Genomic DNA, 21,450 nt, shown 5'->3' with positions numbered 1-21,450 from the left:
CAGAGCAAACGCCTCCTGACAGGCACTTAAAACAGCTGTGGGAATACCAGCAGCAGCTTCCTAAGGGTGGGGTGGCAGTTGAAGGGGCAACTGGGAGACAGTTATCATTTAATTTTAAAAGCATTCATACTTTTCTCCTAGTAATGCCACATCTAGGAATCTAGCCTAAAGAAATAATTAGAAATGGGAGTAAAGATTTATACACAAGAACGTTCATCATACCATTAATGTTAATATAGACACTATATAAGTAATAGGTAACAGCTAAAGAAATGCAAGTGCACCTGTAAAATGAATTGTTAGGTAGGTATTTAAAAATAACTTTTATTACGTAATGACTTGGGAAAATTTTCATGATATAGGTTAAATAGAAAAATCAGGATATAAAAAGCAGTAAATATACCATGAATGCAACTTTTTAAAGGTATGTATGAATATGAAAAAAAGACTAGAAGGAATCCAACACTATCTGGTTTTCACTGTTAGGAGCTTTTAATATTCATCTTTATCTTTGAATGTACTTTTATAATTCACAAATATGCATTCATTTGTTTTTCCATCAGAAATTCTAGTAAATTCTGCTTTAAAAGTAATTAAAATTTAAGTTTTCATTATGACATTTGGTCTTTGACTTAATCATTTAAATGTTTATTTAATTGTATTTTTTTACAGACTCAGAAAATGTGAAATACTGTAAGACTATTCAAAATTAAACTTCACTCATAATTCCTTATTCGAGTTCTCTGAGGAAGGAACCGAACCCTATCTTCCTTAAAAAGCAAAAAAACAAAACAAACCCCAAACATCCCTAAAACAAGTTTTTTCTTTATAGTCAAATATAAAACTCTCAAACAGCTGTGGAAATATTTCAGCATCATCTTTATTGTTTAGTAGAAGTGAAACATCCTTAAGTAGCTTTCCTTCTTCCTAATGTGTGAGGACTGACTTTAATGAGTTACTAACAAATTAGATTAAGAGAAAACTAAATGTCATTCAGATTAGTCATTAGAAAGAACTTCTTAGTATTGATTATTAGAATATTAATAAATTCACCAATATGGCTATGCCTATATTCTCACTCTTAAATAAGATATCCCCAACATAACTGAGTGATTATTAAACACTCCAAGGTTTTTAAGTATCAAAAAAGACTGCCCTTTTACTATATGCCTACTTAAGTACCAGTCGACTAATCCTGTGGGTCCAATTTAGTTCTCCTTAATCAGTTCTCTAATATATTCTGAGTTTTATTACCTGACGCTCCCTAAAAACCTTATCTTTTAAAATTCAACTGACTACTACTTTCCTTTTCCATAATCTGACCTTTCTAGACCTGACCCATCCCTAGGGGAATTCACAATACCCCTGCTCCAAAATGTCAGATGTTAGGAAAGTGGCCTCTTCTCCCAGGACACTGATAACATCAGCACTTCTGCCTGTACCTTCCTTCTACTTGGGAGAAAGATCACAGATGGGGAGAAAATTTTGTTTCTCCACTGATAGATGACAAAGCAACTCTATCAAGTAGTTGACTAGCAAAATATTTAGCTAGTGTCTAGCTCTAGATAACTTCTCAAAACCTGCCTGCTTTATTTTTCTTGTCAACCTGTTTTTTTAAACCTTGAATATTAAGCCTATCTTCTGGATTCTTCATATATTTAAACTTCCTTCTCAAAAAATTTCTTTTATGTAATTATAACAAGAAGAAATACATAGATATATAGTAAATATAGAAATAGAGAGATAGCTATAGTAAATATATGTAAGTAAGTCACAATCTGTGACATTTTGCATATACCATGTCATATTTTCTTTGTATGTTTATTTTGTGTATTTATTTACTTACTTATTTTTAATTGATATACAGGTATTCCCCCTCCTTGGTTAAATTTATTTCTTAGGTATTTCATTCTTTTTGGTACAATTAAATAGGATTTATTTAAACTGATAGTTCATTATTAGTGTATAGAAATACAGCAATGTTGTACATTGACTTTGTATCCTTACTAAATTCCTTTATTAGTTCTAACAGTTTTTTTTAATGGCATCTTTAGGGTTTTCTGTATATAATATCATGTCATCTTCAAATAGTGACAGTTTTAGTTCTTCCTTTTCACTTCAGATGCCTTTTACTTCTTTTTCTTGCCTGATTGCGCTGGCTAGGACTTCCTTACTATGTTGAGGAATGTTCCCTCTATGCCCCATTGAGAGTTTTTATTATAAATCAATGCTGAATTTTGTCAAATATCTTTTTTGTACCTATTGAGATGATCATATGATTTTCATCCTTTATTTTGTTAATGTAGTTTATAATATTGATTAATTTGCAAATGCTAAAAAATATTTTGCATCCCTGGAATAAATCCCACTTGATTGTGAGGTATGATCCTTTTACTGTACTGTTGAATTTGGTTTGCTAATATTTTGTTGAAGACTTGCATCTATATTCATCAGGGACATTGGCCTGTAATTTTCTTCTCTTGTGGCATGCTTGTCTAGTTTTAGTAGGGTAATGCTGGCCTCATAAAATGAGTCTGAAAGAGTTCCTGTCTTATATTTTTTGAAAGAGTATGAGGAAGACTGGTATAAATTCATCTTTGGATGTTTGGTAGAATTCACCAGTGAAACCATCTGTATGTGGACTTTTGTTTGTCGGGAGGTTTTTGATTATTGATTCAATCTTGGTAGTTATGTTTCTAAGAATTTATCCATTTCTTCTAGCTTGTGCAATATGTTAGCGTACAATTGTTCACAGTAGTCTCTTATGATCCTTTGCATTTCTGTGATATCAGTTGTAACATGTCTTTTATTTCTGATGTGTCTTCTTTTTTTTTCTTGGTGAGTCTAGTTAATGATTTGTCAATTTTGTTTATTATTTCAAATAAACAGCTCTTGGTTTCATTGATATTTTCTATTGCCTTTTTAGTCTCTATTTCATTGATTTCTGCTCTAAGCTTTGTTATTTCCTCCCACTAATTTGGGTCTTTGTTTGTTTTTTAGTTCCTCCAAGTGTAAAGTTAGGCTGTTTATTAAGGACTTTTTTGGGGTTTTTTGCTATGTCTTCAGGTAGGCATTTATTGCTATTAACTTTTCTCTTATAATTGCTGCATAAATTTTGCTATGGGTGTGTAAATTATATTTACATTTTCATTAGTCTCAAGGTATTTGTTTATTTCTCTTTTGATTTCTTCTCTGAACAATTGGTTGTTCAGTAGAATGTTGTTTAACCACCACATATTAGTGAATTTTCCATTTTTCTTCATATATTTAATTTCTAGTTTCATACCATTGTGGTTGGAAAGGATGCTAAGCATGATTTCAATTTCTTTAAATTTATTAAAGACTTGTTTGTGGCCTAATATGTGATCTGTTTTGGAAAATGTTCCATATGCACTCGAAAAGAATGTGTATTCTGTTGCTTTGAAATGGAATGTTCTGTAAATACCTGTTAAGTACACCTGGTCTAGTGTGTCCTTTAAAGCTGAAGTTTCTTCATTAATTTTTCTGTCTGGATAATTTATCCATTGATGTAAGTGGGGTATTAAAGTCTCCTTACTATTATTGTATTACTGTCTACTTCTCCTTTATTTATATTAATATTTTCTTTATATACTTAGGTGCTCCTAAATTTACAAATGTTGTATCTTCATGTTGGATTGATGCCTCTGTTATTACATGAAGCCCTTCTTTCTCTCTTACTACAGTCTTTGTTTTAAAGTCTATATTTTTCTAAGTATAGCTACTCCAGTTTTTATTGGTTCCCACTTGCATGGAATATCTTTTTCCATCCATTTACTTTCAGTCTCTGTGTATTCTTACACCTGTGTGAGTCTCTTGTAGGAAGCATATACTGGGTCTTATTTTTTAATCCATTTAGCCACTCTATGTCTTTTGATTAAAGAAGACAGTAAGGAAAAGTAAATTAAGAAAAGAAAGTGAAGAAGACACAAATAAATAGATATTCCATGCTCATATATTGGAAGAATTAATATTGTCAAAATGTGCAAAATTATATATTTTATGTATAAATAAAATTCCCATCAGTTTACAAACATCCCAACATTTATTTATTTATTTATTTAGTCCTTACCCGAGGACATGTTTATTGATTTTAGAGAGAGGGGAATGAAGGGAGAAAGGCAGGGGGAGAAACATTGATGTGAGAGAGAAACATCGATTGGTTGCCTTTTATCTGTGCCCCAACCCAGGACCCAACCCGCAACCTAACCCGCACCCTAGGCATGTGCTCTGACTGGGAATCCAACGGGCAACCTTTCGTTTTGCAGTGCAATGCTCAATCAGCTAAGCCACACTGGCCAGGGCTATTTCTCCCATTTTAAAAGAAACTAATCTTCACTCGACCCTCCCACTATTAGGCTGCCAGTGATTTTTTTAAACAGCGATTTTTGAACTGACCACCTTTACTGAAGAAAATCTTAAAAGTTGTTATAGTTTTAAACTTGGTGTACTTGGATTATCTGCAGATACTGGCAAATTTGCTCCCACTTATCTATTATCCATAGCTTTTATTCCATGGCCTCTCCATGACATCACTGAGCATTCTCAGAACAATGTTAAACTATAGAGGTGAGAGTGGGCATGTGTATTCTATTGCTAACATTAATAAGAATATTTCTATTGTCTCATCACTGTGGTAATTGGCTATTAGTTTGACAGATACTTTTCATCACAGTAAGGAAGAATTCTTCCTTCTATTACCTACTTACCTAAAGTTTTAATACAGATTTAATACTGAATTTTTATCAAATGTCTTTTTGGCATCTATTAAAATATTTTCTGGTTTTTCTCACTTAACCCACAAAGATGACAAATTATGTTTAAAGTTAATAATAATGAGGACAGGCTTTAATTTATGTAATATTTGTTTCACAAAACAAAGACAGCTTCATAGTTATAAAGCTCAATAACAAAATGAACACCTGTGAACTCAGTGCACAACCTGAGAAATAGAACATCAGCAATAATGTATCTGCCCGTCTGCTCCTCTCCCATTCCTTCTGCCTGCCTTTCTCTACCAAATACTTTTTAACTCCTGCCAATTATTATTCCTTGTTTTTAATAATTTTATCACATGTGCATATACCTACACAACATATGTTTGATTTTTGCCTGTTATTAACTTTATAAAAATGTAGTCTTCTGCCCCCTTAGTTTTCACTGCCATGCCGTACAGAGCTCTAAATCACTTCCACTTTTGTGTACTTTTCCACAGCATCAATATGCCACAATTTATTTCTATTAGCCTGCCAGTGTTCTTAATTAATGTGAACAGAATCTGGCAAAAGGAGCTTCAAATTCCCTAAGTATCAGTAAATAAAAGTACCAACACTCAAAAGTGTTCACAGGTAAACCAGTATTCTTGACAGTTGAAAAAAAAAAACTTAAATAAGCTTTATACCAGAATTCCATCTGAAAATATATGTATCTTTTTCTTCTCACTAGTGGACTTTCAAATATACTTCAATCCTATTAAATGTCCTGTCCTGGCTGGTGTGGCTCAGTGGATTGAGTGCCGGCCTGCAAACCAAAGGGTTGCCAGTTCAATTCCCAGTCAAGGCACATGCCTGGGTTGCAGGCCAGGCCCCATTAGGGGGCGTGTGAGAGGCAGCCACACATTGATGTTTCTCTCCCTCTATTTCTCCCTTCCCCTCTCTAAAAAAATTAATTAAAAATATTTTTTAAAAATGTCCTTTGGGGTAGCTCTTTGAACCGTTTTGTTCCAAATCCCCATGCCTTCTGGACAGCTCCATCTTGATAGAATGAGGTGGGGCATACTCGTATTATCTGAACACCTGTACAGCATTTCCCAAACCAAACACAAGCCATGTCTCCTGCCTCAATCTGTTCTTTCATCTACTTCAGATCTTGAATAGTGGCTTCACCATCCAATCAAATGCTCGTTGTCGTATATATGGAGCCATTCCTGACTCCTCCCTTTCCTTCCTTCCCATATATAAAGAATTACTAGGTCAAGGTAGCTACTGGCTAAGCATGTTAAATTGCAAATCTGACCACATGACTTCCTGGCTAAAAAAATATTTTTAAATAGATGCTAATCTCCTGCAGTATTTTTTAAACTATAGCTTGTGGTCCATTGGAAGGCCATGACATTAATTTAGTGGACCGTGACCAGGATTCTTTTAAAATAAAACAGAATAGTAAATATTAGAGTACATTGATGACAGATAAATTTTGTGCCATGAAACTCTTGTTTCACCTATGTGAATGTGCACACCTGGATGTGTAGAGGGTCACAATGTAAAATGTTTTTTCTTATTGTAAGTTGTTTCTTAATGTGTTTCAAGGAATCTGCTGCAAGTAGTTTTCTCCTTTTAGGGAATTCAGAGGTCCCTTTCAGAAAATGATGAAAGTTATAAACCTTCTCCTGAGAAGAGAAAGTACATATAGCTATACATATATTCTTACCGTATGCTTTATCATAGTGAACCCAGCTATCATGAGAAAACCCAGTGGAAAACTTTTGAAGTCCAGATTTCCAGACCTCATCATAGACCCTCAGGGAGTTTTTGTAGATGAGAAGCACTGATCTCTAAGGTGTGATTCAAATTCCTTAAGAAGGTGGCAATATTTGCTGCACCTGTTTACCCCTTTGCTGGTGCTGAACTGTTAGCCTGAAAAGCATTTTCCTCCTTCTTTGATCTGCCAACCCCTGGTAAATCCTTCAAACATCAGCTCAAACATTACCTCTTCTCTAAGACCTTCCTGACCTTCCCTCCTCCCCTTGCTAGTAGAGGAGGTGCTCAACAAATGTTTATGTGAATGTAAGAAGGAATAAAATGCTCATTGAACATTCACTACAGGCAGGTGGGTCAGTACAGTGATGAGAGCAGGCTCTGGAATCAGGTGCCTAGATTTGAGTGCAGGCTCCTTCACTCATTAATTATGTGAGCTGCAACAGTAATTTAACTTGAGAGCCATAGTTCACAAATCAGCAAAACGGGGATACCTGTTTCATAGCGTTCCTGTGAGGATTAAATGAGAATAACATTTAAAGTGCTTAGTAAATGGTTCTTAGTATATAATATTTAATAAATTTTAGCTGTAATTATTGAAAAATGATTGGAATCTGTACATAAAAAATAAATAATTGTGCATTTATGCTAAATACAGTATTAATTATAAGACTAAGTGGAGAGATTTAGAAATTCTTAGCTTGATAAGGGCACATTCATTAGCCTCAAAGCAAGACTGGGCTTTTCAAGTCTTTAAGTAGGTAACTTTCTTCTAAACTTGTTGTCAAACCAAGTTACTTTCATAAGTTTAGGTTTTTAGCCTAAAAACAAATTTGAGAACATTTTAATTCCATATTCTTGCTCCTTCCAGTTTAAATCACAATTCAAGAATGGTTATAAAAGCAAACCTTCCCTATAAATTCTCTAGATTGTTTAACATATTAGGCTAAGAAGCAGGCTGGTCAAGTGGGGAAAGGAGGGGGATCAGGAACTAAAACTTCTGAAGAGATTCTACTTAGATAAAATCTTATTGCAGAATATAGAATCGCTCTACTTCCACTGCATTGCTGTATTTTATTGAATCTAAGATGCTAACAATTGTAAAACTATTCATGACTTTATGTACCACTGCATAATATAAAATGCTGACAAACTATGACACAATACTGAGATGCCATTAATAATATATATTCTAATTCCAAAGACATTCAATGTTAAAAATAAAACACACCTTGAAATCAATTGCATATAGCATGTATGTTAAATATTGTTTGAAATAAGATCTTGGGCTTGGACATATTCTGCTAAATTCTTTTTCCTGCTTTAAATTTTAACTTTTTTTTTTTAAGAAAGCTGTTATAAACTCATCTTGTGTGCCTAGGATAGGGCCTTACACATAGTAAGAGGTCAAAAGATATTTAAATAATGCTCATGGTTCAAATTTAGGACTGGTTTAGCTATAAGAACCACAGGTGTTTAGAATGATAAAAAGATTATTATTTTCCAAGCTTAAATTAGTGCTACTAAAGTGACAATGTCTATGACATAGATGACTCAACTTCACAAGTTTCAGTTTTAGGTGGGAAACAAAAAATCAAAGCTATCAGTAGCAGATTTTATTGACAAGCAGATGGTGTTAGAAATAAGAGCTGGTATTTCAAGGTCCTATTTACCTCTTGTCTATACATTGTCTACCGTGGTGCCTGGTACACAGTGAGTATTCATAAATGCTTAGTGAATGAAGATAGTAAGCTTAACTCACTGCGAAGAATGCAATTTATGGTATTTGTGGCAGCTGCAGATTTCAGTAACAGTTCTAGCTGCTGCTTTCCAAAGTGACCACCGTTTGGGGGAGGGCAGAGCAGGATGGCTTCACCTTCAACTCCTGTTTCTGATCATGTTTTGGGAGGCTTCATCTGCTGTAGCCCACACTGGAGCCTGGGTGAGGCTACGGTCAATAAGTACTTTGAAATAGTTTCCGTAGGTACCACAGACACACAAAGTCACCCTCTTACCCTCCACCATTTTGCACTCTTCCAAGGCAGGGGTGGACAGGGTGACCTTTATGTCACTGATGCCTATAGTAGTACCTGGCTGAGGTGTGAAGATACACATGGATGGTGAATTTAGCTCCCTGCTCTCCTTGAGAGACCCTGCAACTAGTTCTTATCCAGAAAGAAAAGGAAGGCAGAGGAATATGGCAACATAAAATAGAGAAGTTGGTCAATTTACAATAGCTTCAAACTATAATTCAATTGTTGTTTAAGATAACATGAGTTTCCAGAATGTCAGCCCATTCCCCTGGACAAATATGAGATTTTACATATACATGTATAATTGTACATGTTATATATTATATTTTATGCATAAAATTTATATATAAAAGAATCTTTGATATATATCAAAGTTAACTATTTCTTTCAAATTAGGCAATTTACTATTATATTAATGCCTTAGTAAATTAACATGTGGTTAAAGAGTCATAATTCAATGCAAATATTAAAATGTTATTTAGACATGGCAACCATTGTAATATGTATTTAAAATATTAAAACAGAACTGCCATTACAAAAGGATATAATTTTAACATCCTTCTAGTATTAATTACACTCAGAGCAGGGTGTATGAAGGTAGCTGTTAGTCAGCAGCCTTTGATCACACTGACTAAACACAACTGTTGGCAAAACCAGTGGACTAGCCAAACCAAAAGTAGCAGGGAAAGCAGAGTGCAGGCATATTATCTGAGAAGGAACGGCAGTGTTGGGGATTTATTTTTATCCCTGCTGCTGTTTCAAGCGGAAAGTTATCTTTGCTTCCCAGGTATCAAGTAGGTTGGAGAAGGCGAGCTGCAGGAAGCATTTGCAGTGGGCTGAAATTGCCTACTAATTTCAAATACTGTATAATTTAGTTTTTCAGACCCAGTATTCTCCCCAGCCCACCAAAGGAAAATAAACAATTAAAAAATTTCAAAACGCGTTGCTAAGTTTGGAAGTTAAAAAAAAAGAGAAGAAAAATCCAACCTCTGTTCTTTAGAGTTAATGACTCTACTGCAGGAGTTTTACAGCACTATTCAAGCCTTTAAAGTTAGTAGTTAAATGCCGATTAAATCTTTAGGTCACTGAGCCTTTTAGAAAGACACAATTAAAACTTTTTGGTTGGCTATTCTTTGTTTATTCTTGGAAAAGTGTGTGTGGCTCGGTGTTTTATAGGGACACTACGTGGTACTTATAGAAATTATTTTCTATTTTCAGTCCTTTTCTTAAAAATAATTTCTAAATTATGAATGCAAAACTAACTTCTATTTTCTGAAGCATCTGGGATTGCTTAGTCTGAAGTGAACAATTAAATGAGAAAGAATTTTGGAACAACATTCTCATAACAAATACTGAGTTAATACTGGGGTCTGGAATTCGATTTACTGTGACAAAGTTAACACTATTTCTCATTGCCCTGGAGCAATCATTCCCTAAAGAGGAGTCCCTGAGGCCGCAGGCAAGTCCATCCCGCAGATGTGGCCCTTACTTTCTGTAAAATCCCTTGCCATTTCAGATTTTATATGAATTATAAACATACCACATATCTACTTTTTTGTGTATGTGTGTTTACATGGATTTTAATAGGCCTTTTGTAATTTTACATACCTACTGCTAGGACATAATGCTTTGCATCCACTGAAACCTTCGTTTAAAACGCTGATTCTTATCCATTGGAAATATGCACATAAGCCTTGTTCCTGACAGTCGCGTTTCTATAGAACAGGGCGTCAAACTCATTTTCACCGGGGGCCACATCAGCCTCATGGTTGCCTTCAAAGGGCTGAATGTAATTTCAACTCCTTAACAGTTAAAGAGTAGTTACATTTATATAGTCCTAAAATTATTTTGGTCCTTTGAAGGCAACCGTGAGGTGGATATGGCCCCTGGTGAAAATGAGTTTGACACCCCTGCTATAGAAGTTCCCAGTGGAGGGTTCTGGATAAGCTTTAGGTTATTAATTCTTTTCTGAGTATTAGTGTGCATATGTTTGTTTGCCAGACTAGGTGCACTGAGGGTCGAGCCCATGTCTCAGCCATCCCAGTATGTTTGCACACTAAACACTGAGCAAAGTACATGGCTCTGGTAAGGTGCTGAAAGAATGTGCAATAAATAAGGGACAAGCAGAACAATAAAACTATTAGCACATCCACTGGTTATAATTTATTATGAAAAGTAATTACGTTAGTAGTTCTGCATCAGTTACAAGTGCCATTACTTTAAAATAGTGAGTTAGCTTGCTTCCAGCTCCTCTCCCTTTGAAGCCGTGCAGCGACAGTGGGGGGAACTGTACCCTGGCGGTGTGGAGACCCAGAGTGCAGCGACAGCTCTGCCTCCATCGTCTGCGTCTTCAGACAATAAACTTCCAACAAACACAAAAATACAGGGTTTCGTTTTTAAACTGCACTGGAACACACTTTTTGGGAAATAGTTCACCTGACACATTTTCAGTATATTTCAGTTAGAATATATGAGCCAACTATTCTGATCTGTATAAAGTTTACCTGACAATAAAAACGCACCTTTTGGAAACTGGGTGCATTATACCCATACACACCTCTGAATGTTGTAACTTGGACACTTCACTACTGTAGCTCATGTGGATCTTACCAGATTCCTCTTCTGTTCAATTAAAATGGTCTACAGAAATGTATAATCCTAGCCAAACCTTTAGTTAATGAGCATCATAGGTATGGATACTTCCATACACTTCAGAGAAATCGATAAGGCATTTTTGGCTGGTTTATGTAGCTCCTGATAATCATGAGTTCAGAAATCAACAATCAACAATCACAATCACAATCTACTCCCACCGGCATTTCCTCCTCTTTCTGAATCCATAAAATGCGTTCAAGGACATTCCAATTTCCTGAGTACCCTCTTCCTTAAGGGAAAGGGGTGAGAATGAATTTTCAAAGACACAATTTACAGTTTTTATGCTATAAAAACTCTTGCCCAACTGCAATGATAAAAATCCAGGTAATCAATGATTCTCAGAATTTTTACTCTTTAACAGCATACTGCTATAATTTGTTTAATTTTACAGTCTGCATTTATTTAGAAGAAAATTTCAACCTAAGAGAACATGTTCAGGCACAAAAGTAAATATCCTTAAAAGTAACCTGCCAAGACCCAAATTCTAACCTTCTAAAGACATTACTGAGGGGGGAAATTCTATAATTAGTAACAAGGAACAACACAACCAAGCAGTGCCAGCATCAGGGAACCGGATATATTTTTAACACTCAATGTTCACTTTTAAAATATTTTAACAATACTTCAGTTATGCTTCAAATATGCCTACATATGACATTATCATGATAGCTGTTTATTTTCAATCACATTTGATGGAAAAAACTGTGTATTTGTTAGATTTGACAAATCCTTTCTAGGAAAACTTTCAAAGTTTCTGAAACACTGTATTAAAAGACAACTAAAATTTCTCATTAAGAAAAAGTATATTTTGTGGGAAATCTAAATTTAAACCTTCCATTTTAAAGTCCTAAACATTTCCACATCGGAAAACTGTAAGTATACTTAAGGGTTTCTAAAGCAATCAGCACAGGCAATGTTAAATTATCATGCCTCTCTAGAAAAACAGAGGCGCACTGTGCAGAGACCCTCACATTTGTGGCCCTGTGTATTCCCTGTGGGCTGTGCCAACCCACTCTTTCCCCTGTAATGACTCTTTGTTTTTACTAAGTCCCAAAGGGCTGGTGAAAGCTGGGCAAAGGGTCGGGGGAGGGGGGATGGAATGCAGCTGCAGGCTCTGAAACAATGCTGAGTCCACATATTTTGTTCCCAGTTGAATAATAAAAAGGGGACAGCAGTCAGGGTAGAGGGGGTCAAGGAGACAGAACCCAGAATAAACAAGGTAGGGCCAGGTACCCCACAGTTGTCAGTCTATAGCTTCCTCCCCACCCACCTCTCCACCTTCTACTTTACCAATTCAATAACCATTCATTTTGGGTGAAAAGGCTTATTCATTAAAATTCAAACACCCATTAAGATTTAAACCTATCAGTCATTTATATCCAAGTTACTTTTATCAGTGAACTATATTCAGGAGAGAATGGCATAGGAAAGGAGAATGGAGCTTGCAAAGGTAAACCAGGGAAGCTGGGACACATGAGACAGAAAAGCTTGGGAGAAGTAGGTAGGAGAATTTAGAAAAGGGTGTCCAAGATTTCAGATATAAACTGCCTGCTTTGAAATGGTACCCAGAGGCAACAGGTATGCCAGAGAAAACTATTCCTTAACACTGATAAAAGCTGCATTCTGCAGAAATCAAGAATTTGGAGGCCTGTACATATTGGTTCCTCATTATTCAGTTTTACCTGGTAGCCCTAAGAAAACATAGTTCACTTGCGTTTTCCTGGCCTCCACATCCCAACTGGGAGAGGGAATCAAGGGAAAGAGCAGACCCCAAATAAAGTGACAGCTGCTAGTGAAGGGAAAGCAGCTCAAGCCTTGCTCCTCTCTCCAAGGTCATGCCCTCTTCTCCCTGATAACTCTAGATGAAAAAAGGGCCACATACTAAACCTGACAAGCACAGACAAGGCCTGCATGTGGGCCTTACAAACTCTGAGAACTAAAGTAACCACATAGGATGGTGTGAAATAAAAACTTTGTAGCTAAAAGCTAGAAATGCTATGGTGTGTGGTGTGTAGTCATGTCCTAAGCCAGTATCTTTCTTGACAAAGGTCAAGCTTTACCTTAACTGAGCCTGTCTATTGTCTTTTTGCATTTACCAATAATTTCCATTTTCCAGACCTCTCAGGGCACAATCTCCCACTTGAGAAGAAGACCACAGAACCTCTCATTGTGATTGCTATCATGTTAATTGTTAATTGGTAACTGTCTCATACTCACCTACATAAAAGAAATGTCCATTTGTTTTACTTTTTATCCAGTCACAGAGATTTCCGGTCTTTGCTTTCTCCTACCTCCCTAATGTACCACCAATGGATTTCATATAACCCCTTTAAACCTTCCCCTTTGATTCTGATGTATAAATAAGTGTTAAAATGGCCATCTTCTGGAGCATTTTCTCAATCTACTTGGATCAAATAAACTCATAAAAATTCTTACAGGTTTGGACGTTTCTCATGTCGACATAACCCTTTACTGAATCCATGGAGCCCTCAAGGGCACATGGACTCAAGCCTGCCTCTGGAACATTCCTTCAGATATTACTAATGGCATTAAACTTTTCCACAAAACTCAAGAAGCCTTAAGTAAACAACCAAAACTAGCACCTCCAAAGTAGAATCAGCATGCGCTACCTAAAGACTACCTAAAAAGCTGTAAAACAAAATTCGGGAGACCCTTGTTCCAATTAGGATCCCCTTCGTGAACACGCACTCAGTAAGTGGGGGAGGAAGAAAAGGACTTCCTTGTAAAGTATCATGTAGAAAAGCTCTGACATCCACACACAAACATCTTCAACTCAGCATTGCACAGATTTAAAAGTACTCTTAGCTGGTGTTGAATGACATAATTAATCTCTTGACTCTTGAAATATTTTCAAGTTATAAATTTTAGAAACATTTTATTTATTTGCATTGAAGTTTTGCATTTTGTAACATGATACAAAGTCACAAGTATGTAGATTTATAGTAAGCAGAAATATAATCTGCTCCCAACTTGCCTTTTCTCTACAGCTCTAAAATCTATTTACAGATATTCTAACTCTCCATACTACAGCTAGTATACAGAGACAAATTCAGAAATGTATTATTAATTTAGGCGAAAGAATGGCTAAGTCTATTTATTAATATTAAATATTAATAATAATAATTAAACAATACTGACACTACTGGAAGTTTGTCATGTATTATAAACACAAAATTCATAGGTGCATTTGATTAGGAGTTCCTTATGTTTTTAAATGCAGTAATAAAATAGAACCCTTTGTTTATTCTGTATATTGGAAAAACTCAATTTTCTATTTATATATTTCATTTCCTAGTATGTATAATCAAAAACAATTAAATAGAATAGTTGTTACTAAAAACAATAATCACATAATCAGAACTTGCCTGAAATTAATAATTCCTTATGACTTAACTGTGATAAACAAAACATTCTTATAATACTTTGTTGCAAGCTACACTTCAATAAAATGGTTAAAAACTAAAATTACTCATAATTTGGAACAAACTACTGTCAATAAGTATATCTAAATTATTTTTTTAAATAAATCGAGAAAAGAAGATAATTCAAGTGTCTTCAAGTTATCAGACATTTATATTTGGTCAGAAAGTTCACAAAATATGAGTAATTACATTAAGGGGCACAGGTGAAAACGAATTTTAAAATTAAATATACTAGTGTGTGAGAATAATAGATTTTCTTGTTAAATCAATGAGTACTCACCCCTTGGAGCCCTTGGAACTGAATTGAAGGTCGAAAACGGATTAAATTCTGTTAAAAGAAACAAACAGGTCAAACCTGATTACTGTGACACAGAATTAAATGTTTAAACTTTAAATCTGTGCATTTGATCGGTGCTATACTGTAAAAATGCCTTTTCATCATAGACTTAGGTTCACATGTTATTATATTAAGATGCCTTGATGAATAGTATCGGACTGTTGACATTTCTCTGCATCATACAACCAAAGGCATCTTTTGGCAGTGTAGCTAATCGGGTGTTCGAAAATGACCAATACAATTTGGCAAAAATATGATTAGTATACTAATTCAACTTTACATTGAAAAAAATACTCTTAGTTTTTTCATATGCTTTTAAAAGACAGAAAATGGTTTGACTTTGGGTGGTGGGAGCAATATACAGATCTTATATCATAGAAATGTGTACTTGAAACCTATATGATCCTATGATAAATTTAAGAAAAAAATTTAAAAATAAGATAATACAAAGTTATTCTGTACCTGAATTTTATCATGGTGAAAGGAAAAAAACAAAAACAACCCTCCTCTCCCCACAAACTCCCCAAAACCCTTGAGGTTAAAATCTCCTTGAATACCTAATTTTAAATCGCTATGTACTCAATAAGATTATAACTGAGGAAAAAAAGGTGGGGAGAGGGAAGAGATCATTGGAGGAACTTTGAAAAACCCTAACAGGACAGTATAAATATAAAATTAAAGTATTGGAGGCTGAACTGTGGTTTCCATTTTCTCACATTTTACCAGAGATTGGTTTTTTAGGTATGGGTCAAACAGGTTACCAATTTTCTCACAAGATTCTTGCTAGGAGAATACTAAAATTTTAGAACAATACTTTGTTTTATTATGAGCTCTCATAGCTTTAATATTTTTTAAAAAGCTATAATTATAAATATCAACCATAGTCTCAGGAATGATTTCCTGTATCTAAAGTCACCAGTATAAAAAATAATAATAAAAAAATAAAATAAAATAAAATAAAGTCACCAGTATGTTTTTCCATGGGAATGGTTTTCCAAATTGGGAACCGAAATTCACAGGAAAATCAGATTTGGGTAACATTTAATAACAACACATCAGCCTGTAAACTATTCTTCACACCCTTATATCCAAACCCAATGCACAAAAACCAGAAACCGCATTTCTGGTCTCATCTGGATCTCTAATACAATACAGAGGCAGGCACCCATGTGCCCTGCCTTCAGCCACTCCATACACATTACCTCCTACTTTCAGTTACTTTCCAAAACTTCTCTGCAGACTTAAAAGTTTATTAATCAGGATTAAAATAAACTAAAGAGAAAGAAGAAAAGGATGAGTTCTTAAAAGATAGATCATCTGAATATAAAATCACATGGTAGCATTAACTACTCTATTATTATTTATATAAAGGGATAAAACATCTTGGAAAAAACATTATAATAGAAACTATTATCTTGTTTTACCACCCTAATATGATCCTTTAACTTTAGATTTAACGAATTCATTCCTTGGTGTGCGAGAAGTGGGTTTTTAAAAGCGGGAAGACAAAAAGGTAATGACTGAAATTTAAAAATAATTTTCAGTAGTGATTCATTCTCATTCATGGTCTTTTATAAAATATAGAATATAGATTAATACTAGGATTTCCTTACATGGAGAAAACCTACCCAAACCTACCTTCCATAGCTAAACTTCTTGAAGTAATGGCAATGTGCCTGCAGAAGCCCAGGGGAGCCTCTCCTCTTAAGGGGGCCCTACAATTTGGGTAGCACAGGTCCAGGTTCCAGTTTTCACAATATTCCATCACCCCCACTTCCTGACTCTCCTTTCAACCACAGTGAACAACATCTCTGAGGCTGGTTATACTTTCCTCCCTTACTACTTGCAACTCAGAAGTGGTCTTCAAGCACACCACTGGGATCTGAAATTCTCTATTAAGTTCATCTATTCTCCCTAGTCAAACAAATGCTAACTTTTCTCAAGCTTTAAATTGCTCATTGTCTACCGGATATCGCTGCTTCCCTTACATTTACAGACACCAGCCCTCCTAGCTCTTAGATCATGCCTTTCATTTCAAAAGCTAATACCCTTCTCTCGCCTCTTTCTGTTGTAGATCCACTCCTGCTTGGAGGCTCACCTGGTCTGTTTGGTGATGGCTCTGCATCTCTTTTCTATTTCTCAACTAGCATCTGACTACAACTTGCTACTTATAAGTCAACGCCTAAAATATTATGCATTAGAAAACTCTCAATGACAGCAAAACTGGAAAACATTAAACCACCCCACCTCACCCTCCAAACTGGCATGCCTTTCCTACATTTTTCTCAAGGGTACTTCTCTTTTTTTGGTTCTTTAGGCTTACAACCTTAACTTATAATCTTCTCTGCTCCAACTCCCACCATATGCTGTTAGTCAACTGCAGGCCACCAGAATCACAGAATTCTGAATCCAGAGATAATATAGTTAACGCCCACCAGCACCTGCCCCTTTGTGATGCTGCTTTTCTTCTGCCTTTTTATCCAGTGCTCCACACACATCTGTGTGGGACATTCAAGAGTGGGGGGGGGGCTATTACTTCATGCCAGAGAGTTTACGTTTTAGTTGGGGAACATTAGAGAATGATTAAATACTAGGCTGTTTTAATATTAGGTATAGAAAGGACTTTGAAAGAAGAGAGAATTGTATGGGTTAGAAGAGAAATTAGAAAAGCCAAAGGTCTTGTGGAAAAGGTGCATCTTGGGTAGCAGTTTAGAAAAGACAAATTCCAGGGAGAGAAAGTGCCCTACCTGAACAAAAAAGAAAGGAGACAGGAATGCGTACATGTGGGCAGAGGGCAAGTGTCTCTGTGTGGAGTTCTTTGAAACACTATACAAAGAATCAGAATTGGACCTGGAAACCCCTGTCTGATCTTTCCTTGGGCTCAAAATTTGTCTTCAGCTTTAGCTTGCATCCACTAGAGAATAAATAGGACGGTTATTTAAATTTCAGACTTCTGGGATTTCAAAAGGTTTATCGCCCAGTGAAACAATCTACTCTAATCTCCTCCATTACCCCCTCAGGCAGGGCCTTTGTCCTGATAAACAATTGGAGGCTCTTCTAATTTTTAGAATAAGAAAGTGAGTTGCTGAAAAAGAAGTATTCCAGGGAAAGCAGCTCTTTCAGTCACGTGTAAGAAAGATGGAGTTGGAGGGACTGGGGCTGGGGAAAAGGATTAGAGATCAGCTCCAGGGGATGCTTTACTTAGAAGTGCTCTGGTGATAAGGGCCTGGATTAGTATGACTGCATCTGGAGCAAACAAGAGTTGGTGGAAGGAGCAGATATTTCCCCAGGAAGAATGATAAAATGTGCTGAAAGCGTGAATACCAGGCACCAAAGAAAAATGAAGCAAATGTGGCTCCGGGGCTCCCAGCACCATCTCAGGCCAGTCAGCCCCAAACTTTCTCAAATTAAGCTCTTAGTCTCTACTTTGAAAACCTTTGCCAACTTCAGGCCCCTATCGCCAAGCACCTAAATAAAAGCCCTCCTCCCGTCCTTCAATTCCTTCCAAATGTTGCTCATCTTTCAAATAGCTAGCAGAAGTTCTCTCAGACAACACTCTCAGCAAGTTACACAGCCTGCAGTGGTTTCATCAAAGCAAAGCAAACTCCTCCGCAGAGAAAGCTGACCCACCATCTATCTACAGGACTAATTCAATCTTCCACTTCCTCCAAAGTGGCATGCCTTCCCAAGCATATTTTGCCAATCCATGATAATCACTCACTTAACATTCAAGTTTAAGGTTCATTTCCTTGGCTAGGCCTTCCTTTGGATCTATTAGGAAAGAAAAACTCAATGTGTTTAATGACACAAGGCAGGTAAAATGTGAGAGAGAGGGTGTAAAGCAACAAAGAGTGGTGAACACCTAGAGAATGAATGCTAAACCTAGAAGGGATTCGAATTTTTTAAGTTAAATATTTTTCAGGCCAAACAAAACACTCCTGACACCATTTTGCTAATTCTGACCTATGCTCGCTCACTTTGATTTAACTCCTGTTAGCTGTTGTTTTTCCAGATGCCTGTGTCTACGATTCAACTACATTGGGGTTTTATTTTTTCATAGATTGTCTTACTTCTGGTTGTTAGGACACAGAGGATTCTAACACATACTTAACAAGTATTTATCTACATTATGCTCAGCTAAAAAAAAAGCATTATAAAATTATTTGGCCATGTTCTCTTTATATATGCAGTATACACTATATACATTATATACCTTACAGGTTACTATTTGGGGTTATATAGACAAAACAGTACAATTATGCTTTACATAAATTTAGAAACCTTCAAAAGTAATCTTGGCTTTATCCAGTTTTGTGCCTCATCACTTCAATTTAAAACCTAACCTCTTCATATGCTTATGTCTATTGCTTTATATAGTTTTGTAATGCACAGAGCATTTTTATACCCATTGTCTCAAGTGAGCCGCCTAAAACCAGCCCTGGGTGGTAAGAAGGCATCATTATCCGCCACTTCAGAGGGGGAGACATATGAGTCTCCAGTAGGTAAGGTGTGTTGCTCAGGATCATCAAGTTAGTGATCAGTGGAGCTGGACCTCAAATCCAGCCATGAATCCCAAATAGAACCCTTCCTTTTTCTTGCCTCTAGAGCAGGTTACCTCATAGTGCTGAACATTTAAAAGCCCTTAAATGCTCATTCAGTTCGTCTGGCATTTTGTTTCCAAAAAAAATAAATTTCATAAAATCATTATAATTTTCAAAGTTCAGTTTCTGATTTAAAAAAATAAGTTTTTTTTCTTTTTTGCTACAAGGACTATGTATAATAAAGGAACATATATAAATTTTGTGCTAGCATTTTTAATTAATAAAAATAATAAAAACCCTCATCTATGGAATAGTTGTGGGTGTTTATGCAAATTGTACAAACTAAGATCACAGTACTAAGAAACTCCTATAAGATATCTGACAACCTAGAAGAGAAAAATACGTAAGAGAACCTTAAATGCTTTCCTGATTTTATTCCCAATTTTAGATATGATGTTACTAGGCTATAGTTCTTGAATGTTTTTTTAAAAATGCAAAAGTCAGCTAGAACTCTATAGCACTTATTATGCACCTGACCACTGTATAAATGGGATAGCTACCAGGAAAAAGTTCTAAAAGTCAATGCTATTATAAGCAAATGATTCAAGCACGTTAGTTTTTTTTAATCTAAATGTTTTTAAGCCTAAATTCAACAGCACAAACATGACCTGAAACCACTGAATATTTTTTAAATGCAGTTTTAGAAGATCATGTAATTATAGGTGGGCAAATATGATATGGCAGGTTTTAAAACAATGTTTAACTCACTAAGTACATTCCCATCACAAATGAATTTCAAATGAAATGAACTTCAGCTTTCGATTTTCAGCTTTAATTAAATATTTATACCAAGTAGCTCTTTTAAAAATCAAGTAATGATAGTGTTTAAATGAACAGTAGTCGAGCTATAACCTACGTGTATTAGTGTAGAGTATGATCTGGTATCTTCATCCAGCCAAGAAACAATGCAGACTGAAACTAGCTAGGGAAACTCCTTTTGACAAATGCTTCAACAACCTGATAAAGGTGATGTTTTGCAGTCAAAAGTCTCTGTTAAGTTCTCAGTCCTTCACTGTTTTTAGAGCCCCCTGAATTAACCCTCTGTATCTCTTAGAAAATGTAGGGCATTCTTACGCATAGAACAAGAGTGTAGGCAATACTAACATGCTCAAAAGTTTGATTATACTTTTGACACCTGCTGTTACAAGCCAATTCTACTGCAACAAAAATTGTTCTATGTCCACTTATTTTCAGAGACTATTCCTTGCAATGTACCAGAACTATGTAAGTAGTATGTAATTTACTAAATAATCTTAATTTTACCGAGTAATCTTAATTTCTGACATAATTCTTTAAGGGTGAAAGAGAAGGAGCAAAGCTCATGGTTCTTTGGACTTGAAGAAAGTTACCCTATAAAAGTTGTTAAAACCATCTCTTGACTGTTTACATATTATTCACACATGTAGACAAATTAAATCTATGATTACTTTCACTCTGTCCGCCACCATGTTTTTGTGAATATACAGACATAATAGCATTCTTGGCCTAAAAGAGTGATTTCTCTAAGAAACACATTATAGAAAGTTTTTTGACTTTATTCCCTAAGGCTAGAGATGTACCTAGAATACCTTCCACTTCCCTTCTGAACGCATCATGGAAGGTTGACTTAACTCAAAATTAACTCTTGAATTATTCTTGAATTACATAAGAATTCTTGAATTATTTAAAACCAACAAGCATTTATTGAACACTTGATATTTATCTGAATACCTAAGCTGTGTTATAAATTATGATACAGTGCCAAAATAAACTCCAAAGTCAAACAAAATTTTGGAACTTTGCCCACACCAGAAAACTCTATAATGGTGATTGCTTTAAGTGGGATTACTTTAAGAAACATTATAGCTACCTAGTCACTATATTTTTAGTGCTTAAAATGTGTCAGGT

At 35.5% G+C, this 21,450-nt stretch overlaps 1 protein-coding gene across 1 annotated transcript in view; it reads right to left on the bottom strand.

Annotated features, from left to right (window-relative positions):
• ELL2 (elongation factor for RNA polymerase II 2) overlaps positions 1–21,450 on the bottom strand; it is a 78,902-nt gene that overhangs the window by 46,702 nt on the left and 10,750 nt on the right. Inside the window, exon 2 of the mRNA XM_024563576.4 lies at positions 14,906–14,953. Coding sequence (XP_024419344.1) covers positions 14,906–14,953 — 48 coding nt within the window. The remainder of the gene's footprint in view (positions 1–14,905; positions 14,954–21,450) is intronic.

Source organism: Desmodus rotundus, chromosome 1 (assembly GCF_022682495.2).
Source record: "Desmodus rotundus isolate HL8 chromosome 1, HLdesRot8A.1, whole genome shotgun sequence".
Lineage (NCBI taxonomy): Eukaryota > Metazoa > Chordata > Mammalia > Chiroptera > Phyllostomidae > Desmodus > Desmodus rotundus.
Note: the sequence above shows the minus strand (reverse complement) of the source record. Positions and strands in the feature narration are given on the sequence as shown.